This window comes from Astyanax mexicanus, chromosome 1, assembly GCF_023375975.1.
Source record: "Astyanax mexicanus isolate ESR-SI-001 chromosome 1, AstMex3_surface, whole genome shotgun sequence".
Classification (NCBI taxonomy): Eukaryota; Metazoa; Chordata; class Actinopteri; order Characiformes; family Acestrorhamphidae; genus Astyanax; species Astyanax mexicanus.
Genome location: NC_064408.1, coordinates 73,355,723 through 73,367,849, shown reverse-complemented (window position 1 = coordinate 73,367,849; position 12,127 = coordinate 73,355,723). Strand labels below are relative to the sequence as shown.

At 41.7% G+C, this 12,127-nt stretch overlaps 1 protein-coding gene across 1 annotated transcript; it reads left to right on the top strand.

The window, feature by feature from the left end:
- The first annotated feature begins 435 nt into the window (after nt 1-435).
- Nucleotides 436-11,456, top strand: lrfn5b (leucine rich repeat and fibronectin type III domain containing 5b). The gene is made up of 3 exons (XM_015601184.3): nt 436-1,398; nt 7,747-9,169; nt 10,112-11,456. Exons 2-3 carry the CDS (start codon nt 7,773-7,775, stop codon nt 11,115-11,117), a joined length of 2,403 nt encoding a protein of 800 aa, XP_015456670.2. The 5' UTR covers nt 436-1,398; nt 7,747-7,772; the 3' UTR covers nt 11,118-11,456.
- The last annotated feature ends 671 nt before the right edge of the window (nt 11,457-12,127 follow it).

Here is a 12,127-nt window from a genome sequence, read left to right as displayed (position 1 = left end):
TTTAAATTTCACTTAGAAAAAAGGTCATTCCATGACTTTTAACTGTAGGTCAAACCCTTGTTCCTACTACATGGAACCAATTTCTTAAAGATTTAAAAAAAAAAAACGTTACAGCACCTTTTCACCTCAACCTTCATAGAGAAACATTGTTTATTCAGCAGAGTGGACCTTAAAAGTTTAAGAACGACCTTTTATAAAGAAGCCTTCACCACTGATCCAAAAATCTAAATTTAAGGACACATAGAACCCATTTTACTGGGTTACTCTTTCAAAGTTGCATCATAGTTGCTATACAACAGCAGCACACAGCACGGATTAATGAAGTTCACCTTGATAGTGCCACTTAATCTCTCCTTCCTGAATGAAGCTGATTCTTTGCTTGAGCTTAATGTAGATGCTTAAGTGGTCCCATTAGCGTCCAGAGCCTTCTTCTAGATAGCATCAACAGAAGACGCGGGCGGTGATGAGAGGCCCTCCCTGCTTTTTTCCTCAGTTCTGAGAGGTTTGAGTTTGGGCAGTAGCAGCAGCAGTATAACAGTAGTCGTCCAGATAGATGATCCATCCACGTTTCTCCTGACGCTTCCTATAGCTTCTTCTTAGGCTCCTAGGGGGGGTGTAGGTAGGAATGCATGCTTTTCCAAAGCTCTCCAAAGGCACAGTGTGGAGCATGCACGTCCACCTGCAGTGTGCAGTACTGCGCCACAGCAGAGGAGGGGTGTGAAGTGGAAGGCTTACGGATGGGACACCTGCTCCATCCTCCCAGCCTGACACCACTGGAGGCCATATTTGGGGCGGGTGAGGCGGTGGTACTGATGGTAGTGGTGGTGGTGGTGGTAGAGTAGGGATGGATGTGGGAGCAGACATGTGCTGGGGTGAAGTGATCTGAGAAAGAGCCGGGCGTTTCTTCTCAGTGAGGGGGAAAAAGAGTAAGAGAGAGAGAAAGAAAGAGAGGATAATAAGGGAAGCTATGCATATCTGGAGAGAAGACATGCAGCAGCAGGAGCAACAGAGGCGCGGAGAGACAGAACTGAAGGGTCTCTGAAGAAGGCGGACCCCTTTCCTCCTTCTTCACACACTGCACACGTTGGGACTGCTTGCTTTGGTTGCTTTTTCCTCTCTTGTGCTCGCGTCTCTTCTTCACTCCTGCAGAGATGGGCTTCTTCTTGAAGGACGCGCGCGTACCCGGAGCGCATCGCCGTCTTATTTGACCATCGTCGCCCCTCTTTATTATCTATCTGGGTCATCCGAAAGGAGCTTGGAGCAGGTGGATGCATGGATGGATAGATGGACGGATGGACGGACCGCATGGACGAAACGAAAAATGACTGAGTAATTCGCAAAGGAAAACGACGGCTTTTCCAGCAGCTGCAAAGCTAATCTCCCTCTTATCTCCACAAGGTAGCTAACCTACATGTTTATAAGGCGTTGCAGTGTGTGTGTGTGTGTGTGTGTTTGTATGTTCTGCTTTTAGGGGTGTGAAGGAGAAATCGTAGTGTGTTTTTGAGGTTACTGTTTTTTTTAACATGAAAAGAAAACAAAGCACGAGCCCAGATATCTTCAATTTTAAGAAAAGCACGAGCAAGAAAAGCAGCAAAACATCTTGGTAGCCACTGATGGTAGAAGAAGAAGATGGTAGTCGTGCTTTTAGAAGCACTGCAAGGTCGCAGAAATGCGGAGAAATCAAGAATATCGCTCTGAAGCCTACCTGAAGCCAGAGCAGGCGAAATGTAGGAGACCCACCGTGGCTTGCATGCCAAGTGGTCTCTCTTCTATAACGTTTCCCCTAAAACCGATGGAGCACTGAGTTGGGATGCATCGCATGTGCCATCAAATATTATTACAATTAGCCAGGCTGTGGTGGAGATTCAGTTCACTGCCAGTTCATTCCCAGTTCAATACCAATTTTTCTTTCCAGTAGTGTCTATTCAGGATTCTATACCAGTTGAGTTGGGGTGTGTGTTTTCCTCCTTCATATATTTATATATTTATTTATAGGCTACAGAGCTTTATGGCTTCAACCTAACCTTGGTGTTGAGACCCTCTCAAGACGTTCAGAGGCTCTGACGACATCCTCATTAAGAGGGATCAATATTTTATGCACAGATATGTGGTGATGATGATGTTGTTGCTCAAGATGCTGCTGGGCTTTGTCACTTGTCACTGCTCACTAATAAGATTTTTTTGCACTGTGCATAAATCCATTCATGAAAAAAATGGTGGAAGATCAGATGCTGGTACTCTGAAAAAAAAAGATGCTGCTAAAGGCTGCTAAGGGTTGAGAAGGAGAAACCGATTTCAAGGGTGTATAGAACCCCAGAACCCCCCTTTTTACATGCATTTTTTATAATAATAATAATACAAAGCATCATTTGAGCATTAATGAAGTTCCCTTGATAGCGGGCACTTAATATGCCGGGCTCCTTCCTAAATTAAGGAGATTCTTGGTCAAACTTATATGTATTATATAAACCTGTAAATCCTAACATCTTCATATCTTAAGTGTGCATTGTATGTAAAATAATAAAGTCATGTTCATCCATCAAAAACAAAAGGTGGAAGATCAGACAGATAAAAAGAAAATGAAAAAAAAAAAAAAAACAGATGCTGCTGAGGAGACCATGAGACCAGGGCTAGCATGGTCAAGGTGTGGGAAGGGCGAGATATTGTGTTCACTGCACTCTCCAGCTCTCCAGTTGCTCAGGTCATGTAAGCAGTGAAGCAGGGATATCACCTCTTTGCTCTTTGTAGAACAATAAGACATACACACACACACACACCTCCAGCCAGCCTCACCTGCTGACAGTAGTGAGGAGCTGCATTCAGTACATTCACTCCTCTGCAGGTGGGTCATCCAAATTCAGAGGGTACCTGTTCTTTTCTCTTAGCGCTGTTGGAGAGAGAGGGAGTGAGAGAATTAGTGTGTGAGAGAGAGACTGCATCATAACTGACGTTAGTGCATATTCCATGTTCAGCAGAAAAGCAGCGCCCTGTGCAGGGTGTGATAGACTGTGGCTTCCAGAGTGATTAGTGCCTCCTTTTCACACGCAAATAAGCTCCTAACAAGGTATAAATGAGTATGAATTTGGTGGCTCCATTTTAGTGACAGTGTTAGTGTGCAAGTAGTCGCTCGGTGCTCCATTAGCCAATGAACTCTCGCTGCCTCAACGAGCAGACAATTCATGAAAATGCCCTTTAAATAAGAAGCTTGGCAGCTATCCATTTTTTCTAACAACCATCCCTGAAAGGCCCAGTGGCGTGTGTATGAGTGTGTGACTGTCTGTGTGCCTGTGTGTGTATGTGTGTATGTGTGTGTCTGCAGTTTTCCTTTTAATCTTTTATGTGTAATCTGCTGGCTAGCGGCTGGATGTGGTCAGTCAATACAGAGGAATTTGTACATAGAGAACGGTCTGCTGGATCCTTTGCTCTTTTTCGTCTCAATAGCAAATCGCACAGCGAAGGAACCACTAGAACACGTCTTTTAAAGCCTGATAACCCAAAGCATCTGCCTGCTGCAGTCTAAAACCTGATCCCAGATGACCCTGATACACGACAGCGTGGTGCAGGGCAGGGGCTGTATGAAAGGAGGTGTATATCTAAAAGGAGGGGTCAGATTTAATAGCCCTGATGTTGTGAGAACGTTTCAGCAGATGGTTTCAGGTTCAGGAGGTTTTACTGCAATCTGATAAGAGTATCTGAAACGCACCGTGCTAGAGAGATGAAACAGTATGTAAAGGATTAAGTGATATGTAAAGGTTGGTGTGTCTTAGCATGAGTTTTAGCATAAGCTTTATTTCCTCATGTCTGACTGCACTCATGTTCCAAGGCCTCTTGCTTCCAAAAAAAGAAATGGGGAAAAAAAATCCTCACAGATGCCTCCATGCTGTCCTTTTCACGTTTGACTGAATCTTAGACTCTTTTGGACAAGAAAAAAAATCTTCTCTGCTTAGAGCAAATCGATGCAGTGTTTCAGTAAAGGGGGGGGGAGTAGCAGGTCCACTTCAGCCCAGTGAACACCCAAAAGCTATGCCAGCTAAAGCAGCCAGCTGGTTGGCACGCAGCACCCTCGGCAGTTGCTCAATAAAGTGGCGCGATCTGGAGGGCATTTGACATGCTCCAAGAGTGCCATAATCAGCCCATTAAACAATTACATGACAGGTCAGTTTCTCACTTCGTGGGGCAGTTGATATCATCAAGTCATGTGGATTACTGCAAAGAGTTACTGGTACAGCCCAGCATTAGAGCCTTCCCACATTCAAAGGAATGATTCACTCAATTAAATTTACACTGTTTTACCATAAATGTGCTCTAAAAACAAATATCTGTATAGTATTGAAAAGGGTTCATTGACGGAAGCGTAACAATACTAAAATCCTTTTTTTTTCAGTCATATTGTATCTCAAGATCTCAAGGAACCATTTGAATAAACAAATTGATTTATGCCTGGTTACATGGATCTCTTTGATGGAGAATTTCCTCTACACAGTTCTCAAAGAACCATTCTTCTATTATTATAAGTAAGAAACAAATATGCTGTTTGCTACGAGTGTAGAGTTCTTTGACTCATAACAAGTCATTTTTGTTTCTCTAAAGAAACATTTTAGGAGGCTTTCCATCATAGAAATTTTTAGTTAAGACAATAGAATTTAAGTACTGTCAAATAGCCATTTGAATGTAATGGGTTATTCTATTGTTACAAATGAAATTACCATTTTTAGACTACTTGTTAGAGTGCATAGTCCAACAAAAGGATTCAACTGACTTGAAACAACAGATAAATCCTTTCTGGTACTCAGCAGAACAGTCTTATAGCGGTTCTTTAACCTCTTACGCTGTGTAACTTTTATTACATCCTAAAGATTACTATTCTGTAACTACATGCAAAGCAGTGCAAAATAGCTGAGCAGTTTCTTAGTTAGTCAGTAAGGAAAGGAAGCCAGTAACCACCAGCAATTCTGTAGAGGGTTAGAAGGTTAAAGAGCCACAAGCATAAGGCTTTGATGACAGAAATCTTATGTAATGACATGTAACAGTGATGACGAGCCTGAATGATATTACAGAGCTATTTACATGTATTTATTTATCTTTGTCTGATTAAATTATGATATACCTTTAAAAGAACTGTGTATAAAAGGCTTTTCACCATAGAAATCTTAAGTAAAGTCAGAAAGTCAGTAGAAATTAAACACTGTAAAAAATATATAAATGATTGCATTAATGGGCCATTATCTGTTTAAATAGATCCATCTGGTAGAGAATATCTTGTACATTGTTCACAAAGAACCTTTTGTCACAAAATATACACCAAAAAAAGTTTTGTTTGTTATTTTTAGTCTAGGAACTATAGTGGAACACTTTTGAGTATTTTACAGAACTCTTAAATAATATTTTAAATGTATTTTTATAGTTTTTTTCCTGGTTAAAGGATTTTTTGTCTCTATAGACTCTAAAACAATATTCAATTATTATTTTTCTATAATTATGTCAAAACAAAAAAAATATATAGCATGTGCTAAAAGTGTTTAGTACTAAAAAGTTTATTTGTTTATTTATTTATTTAGAACCATATATTTCAAGTTATTTAAAGAACCATGTACAGGGGACTTTCAAACCAAATACATCTGGCAAAGGCAATGGTGATAGAATTTTCAAAAAAACATTTGATCAGTAAATGTAAATATGTACATAAGTGTATTTCATTCTTAAAGAACCGTTAAAATGTCTCCATATGCACAAAAAACATTTGGTGACGGTAATATTGTTACTAATAATAATGTAACATTTCCAAAAAGAAACCTTACTCAAAAAGGGTTCTACGAAAATATTGTAAATCTCTTTTTGGTGCTTTACAAACACAATTTTAAAAGCTTATTTAAAAAACTGTGTACAAGAGGCTGAGCACTCACATACCATATAAATTTATTTATTTGGTTTAATTACATATTTGCCTGTTTATTTAGGGATATATGATGTATTTCATATGGTTCTTAAAAAAACTTTTTTAATGTTCCATATTTACCAAAATAACATGCTCAACAAACCAAGTCCTTTCAAATAGAAAATGCATTGTATGTGGTTCTTAAAAAAAGTCTGTTGTATTGCTAAAAGTCACAAGATCAGCATTTTCTCTGACCACTTGCTAAAAGCGTATACCACTAAAAGGGGTCACCTGACTCGTAACAATAGTGGAACCCTTTTTAGTGCTTTATACACATATTTTATTGCACACATACAGTGTGCAATAAACCAAAATTTAACCAGACAAAAATCCTTGTAGGTGTTTGAATGGTTTTAATAGATCTTTACTGAGTTCTTGCCTAAAATAAGAAGTGTTGAAGAATCTTTTTTTAGAGGTGTAGTTGAATATCCAAAACAAATGTTTTTTTCATATTGTTTTGTTTTTTGGTTTTGCAGTCAAACTGTAAGGATAATATCATACTGAATGATATAGATTACTATTACTTTTAAAGGCTCCAGTTAAAAACTATAGAAATAAACTTCACACATCAAATCACGTTTTTACTGTTTTTGGTTTCTATAACAAGGTAAAAGAAAACAGTATATTTTTTTTATAATCTCAGCCATCTGTATTATTTTACCCCCTGGCCTGTCTCATCAGAACACTGTGTAGTATGTACACCAATCAATCAAAGCTTTTTTTGCATGACTTTTTTATACATCACCCTGCTGTCATTCCCGTTAGTTGCATTGTGTTTGTGGGCAGTAGAGTGTTCTCTCATGATCCTAATCATGATACATGACTGTTGTTATTTCATAAGCCCCAAGTCAAGTCGAGACACTCTGAGCGTTTGTAACGACTGTGAAAGAGTTATTTCCCCTGATGGCACTTGACATACTTAGATATTCAGATTTAAAAGACGTGGCTCTCTGAAGATTCAAATACCAGGAGTAGCAAAAACTGATCTGCTAAAAAATTAATGCATTCCGTGTATTTGTACAGAACGTCTGGGAATAAGAGAATTCTCCATCTCAGAAAAAGAGAGCAAGATGAGAATAAAAAGCAGGCAATCACATTTTAAATATATATGGTTTCAGTTCCAAAAATAAACATCTATAGTCTTGTGTGTATTAGCCCTCCAGTCACATAAACATAAGCCCATCATTCTGGATCGTATAGGTTATATTAAAAGCTATACCCTTGTCAAGGTTATATGCCTGCGAGTCACTGAATTTATCTCTCATCCCCCTCTTTGCTATTTTATAGTAAGTAACTTGAGGAGCAGTGAATTGCTATGGAAAATCAATATGAACAGAACGACGTCTCCCTCTTGACGTGGCATCTCTGCTGATCCCTTCCCTTTGTCTCCACATGATCTTTGCAGACATCAGCCTAATTTCGATGAGTAACTGGACTGCCAGACGAATCTTTCATCCCTTTATACGCAAAGATGAAAGGCTAAGCATTATCATATCAAAACCCTGCATCAGTGCAGCAGGGGCTTTAGTGTACCTGCCCCCAGACAGCTTTCTGTGCATCCTTTAATTCCCATTTCTCCAGACTTTATGAGTTATGACAAAAGAAGTTTACTGTACGTAAGAATAGTGTGGAACATAAAGTCAATCCCTGCAAAGAATGGCCTGCGCATTGGTGGAGCTGTAGCCCTGTCATAAGAGATTAGGAAATGATCTTTCGCACATCAGAGTTGTTTTTATAACCCTGTCATGCTCTATTTCTTTGATAGGCTTGAAATCCAAACTGAGAAATTTCTTGTTCTCTTCTCCTCACAGGTGTGTTATCACAACAGTGAATCCAGATGGAGACGCTATTTGTTTACTTGGTGGTCATTGTCATGGCAGTAAAAGCCCAGAAGATCCAAATATGTCCCAAACGCTGCATTTGTCAGGTGCTGTCTCCCAACCTGGCCACCTTATGTGATAAAAAGGGGCTGCTTTTTGTGCCCCCGAACATTGACAGGCACACTGTCGAACTGCGGCTGGGTGACAATTTTGTAACGACCATTAAACGGAAGGACTTTGCCAACATGACCAAGCTTGTAGACCTGACCCTCTCTAGAAACACAATAGGCTCTGTGGCACCTCATGCTTTTAACGACTTGGAGAACTTGCGTGCCCTACACCTGGACAGCAATCGTCTTACGCGCATCACGAACGACACGTTTAGCGGTATGTCTAAACTCCATCATCTCATTCTGAATAACAACCAGCTCACTTACATCCACATCGGAGCCTTTAATGATCTCCTGGCCCTCGAGGAGCTTGATCTATCCTACAACAACCTAGAGGGTGCTCCATGGGTGGCCATCCAGCGTATGATCAGCCTCCACACCTTAAGCCTGGACCATAACATGATTGATTATATACCTGAGGGGACGTTTTCAGGACTCCTGAAGCTCAAGCGACTAGACGTTACCTCCAACAAGCTCCAGAAGCTTCCACCGGATCCGGTCTTCCAGCGAGCAGGTGTTTTGGCCACCTCAGGTATCTTGGGGCCATCATCATTTGCACTGAGTTTTGGAGGGAACCCACTGCGCTGTAACTGTGAGCTGCTGTGGTTAAGGAGGCTGCGGCGTGAGGATGACCTGGAGACGTGTGCGGCTCCCCAACACCTTTCTGGACGCTACTTTTGGACAGTGTCTGAGGAAGAGTTTCTGTGTGAGCCTCCTCTCATTACACGTCACTCGCAGGAGACCAGGGCATTGGAGGGTCAGCATGTTACCCTGCGCTGCAAAGCTCGGGGGGACCCAGATCCCGTCATCCACTGGATCGCCCCTGATGGAAGGCTGGTTTCCAACTCATCCAGAACGGTTGTCCACAGTGACGGGACACTAGAAATACTCATTAGCACAGTGAAGGATTCAGGTTCTTTTACCTGTGTGGCGTCCAACCCATCTGGAGAAGCTCAACAGAGTGTGGACTTGCTTATCACCAAACTTCCGCATTTCACGAATGACACAAGCCTGGTCCAGGAGCCTGACCCTGGCTCGTCAGACATTGCTACATCCACTAAAGTGGGTGGAGATGGAAGCCCTGCCATTGGCAACACCAAAGCTGGACAAGAAAAGCGGGTGGTGATCTCTGAAATCACGTCCTCCTCAGCCCTGGTGAAGTTCAACCTGCAGCGGAATATTCCAGGGATTCGGATGTTCCAAATCCAGTACAACGGCACTTATGATGACTCTCTGGTGTACAGGTAAGTTGTCTTTTGTATGGATTATACTGTACATAACATTGAAATAACATGCTGATTGTATCATTATGTAGTACACACATCCTCCATTGGAGCTGTTGACATTTTTGGAAGCAGTGTGCAATATGTGGGCGAAGAGTGTGTAGAACAAAGTGATAGAAATAAGACTTCTCTAATTAAACATGATGTAGAATGCCTCACAAACTCACTTGAAATAGACCCAAAACACCAAGCGTTGTGATTTGGCAGAAGCCAGAAGCACAATTCTTATCAACTTAAATAGTTTTCAAAGAGGCCTCCCAGCTTCAGTGACCACACAGTGTATGAAAACGTTGGTGGAAGTAAGGAGAAACGCGGACTAACTCAGCAGAAGTACTCTAAACAGACTGCAGAGGTTAAGTGGCTCATGAAAGGAGACTCGCCTGCAAAAAGGCCTTGAGTTTTATCTGTACCAGCAGGGAACGGTTGGGCTGTGGACCAAAGGCATTTGATTAGTAGTCAGATATGTTTTATGCTTCACATAGCTTTAGATGAGCCTCGCAGGAAGCCTTGCCTTTCAGGGTAATGTGCAATCTTTGCAACAGAGAGCAAAATTTATGGAGTGAAAGTAAGCTAATAACTGCATAAACTCCGAGGCTGATTAATCAGTTATTCATTTGATTAATTAAGAAATTTCTAGGAATTTTTCACTTTATATTGCCCATGATGGTAATGTATTTTGTACATATTTTATGCAGAATTTGGGAAGGTAAAATCTGGGTCTTCTTACAGTTCTACTACTATTTAGTCATTTTATTTATTATGTAACTTCTTTAAATCGTTTAGTAACTACTATATACAACTCACATTTAAGGTATGTACACATGAGGGTAAGGAACAAGAGTTGAGTGACCATTTGAGTGATTTACAGAAGAGTACAGTTTATTTCCTGATATGTCTTTGCAGAATGATCCCCCCAACCAGTAAAACCATCCTCGTCAACAATTTAGCAGCTGGGACGCTGTATGACCTCTGTGTGCTAGCCATTTATGATGATGTGATCACCACCCTGACGGCTACACGTGTGGTGGGATGCCTTCACTTCTCCACAGAGCCCCAGTATCTCCGCTGCCACTTCATGCAGTCCCAGTTTCTCGGAGGCACCATCGTCGTCATCATCGGAGGCGTCATCGTGGCCTCTGTCCTGTCTTTCATCATTTTCCTCATTGTGCGCTACCGGGTTTGCAACCAGGAGGGAGCAGACAAGGGGGTGGAGCTGGGTGACTTGCGTTCGCAGTCCAGGAGTGAGCAGCTGCAGGGCTGCGGAATCATCAAATCCATGTCAAAGCAGGTTCTTGGTGCAGAAAGGGACTCCTGCCGGAAAGTGTCACCACAGATGGAGTCAGTTCCAGCTCCTGCTCAAGCCGTGGCGCCCCAGCCGAAGCCTCGACCGCCCCCTAAACCCAGCCTCCCCGACTGCACAGTGTCTACCTCTGCCGCCAGCCACAGCTGGCACCCCGCCTCTCCCAACACCCGACGCCCCGCGCATGCTGTCGCCGCCGCCACCGCTAAACCTGCCATCCCACATAAAAAGGACACGCAGGTCAGCATGGAGCCCGACAACAGCAACAAAAACAACTCAACCAAGGCTCGGCCCAAATCGGCTCAAATCCGGGCCTACTCCACCATGGTGACCCCGGCATCCAGGAGAGCACAGCTGGAATCCTTGCACAACTACATGACTGTCCCGGTGGGGTACGCGAGAGTGAGCCGCAGGCACTCTCTGAATGTAGACTCCTGTAAACAACCAAGTTACATGACTTACCAGCAGCAGCAGCAGCAGACTGGCAGCCTGCGCTCCAAACGCAGCCTGTCGATGAGCGGCGATCTGCCCCAGTTGGACACTTCAGGCAGACTCCACGGGAAAGACTCACTGTCCAGATCAGAGTGGGTTCTAGAAAGCACACTATAATGAAGATTTTTATTTTGTTAAAAATCTTACTGCATTGGTTTTTGATGGACTCACAGATCTATTATGATCTGATGTCTTATAGCTAAGACTGCGAACCTTTTAAAAAGTCTTCAGATTCCATCTTGGACATGGCACTCTTATATTATGTGAATTAAAAAAAAAGAGAAACCTAACATAAAGGACTGGTACATGCCAATGTTTTTTAAGCACAAGCAAAATACCATTTTCTGCATATTCTAAAATAATCCCACCTGTACACTACTTTGTTATATGGAATAATACATATGGTACATCGTGTACAAACATGTTACATTGTGTAAAATAAAATGTGAAAAGCCATTGTGTTTTCATCTGATATTTAAACGGTTATTATTACAAATGTCTTTTCTATTCAAGAATAGAGTGTTTGTTATTGGACTTGCAGTACATTATTTATTCTATATCCAAAATGATATGCCTCCACTTTATTGACTGGCCCTATAATTGGTATTGTTTGGTGATCTGGCATGCATAAGACTCGCTCAGAATACTTTCAGTACATCCATATGTTGCAGAATCATAAATTATTTACATAACAACATATTGTATTGATGTTTTTTGAGCTTCTAAGACATATAGATGTGCATGCTACATTTCTATGCATTTTTAGCTTAAGCCTAAAGTTAAGCCTCCCCATTTACAGTTCTGGTGTGCTCTTGAGGGGGTTGAGTTATTGAACTGTGTCTGTCACATGAGATCCATTGCCAAGTCTCGAGGTTACAGACTACATGACAGACATCGATACATCAGGCCATGTAACAAAGAAGCGATCAGAAAGCTGCAGCAAGAGTCGATGCTCTTTAATTCTGATGTTATCTCCAGAAGGCGGTCTTGTGCTCTCCCTCTCTCTCTCTCTCTCTCTCTCTCTCTCTCTCGCTGGGCGGAGGTAATATATTTCATGAAGTGGAATATCTCATGGCTGAACAAGCCTGCAGCAGTGAAGGTTGTGCGGTAATTATTTTTAGAAGTGT

Excerpts from the sequence above, each read along its gene's own strand:
- lrfn5b (XM_015601184.3), top strand. The coding sequence starts at position 7,773 with ATGGAGACGCTATTTGTTTACTTGGTGGTCATTGTCATGGCAGTAAAA. Across the intron at positions 9,170-10,111 it reads GATGACTCTCTGGTGTACAG|AATGATCCCCCCAACCAGTA; the intron begins GTAAGTTGTCTT and ends ATGTCTTTGCAG.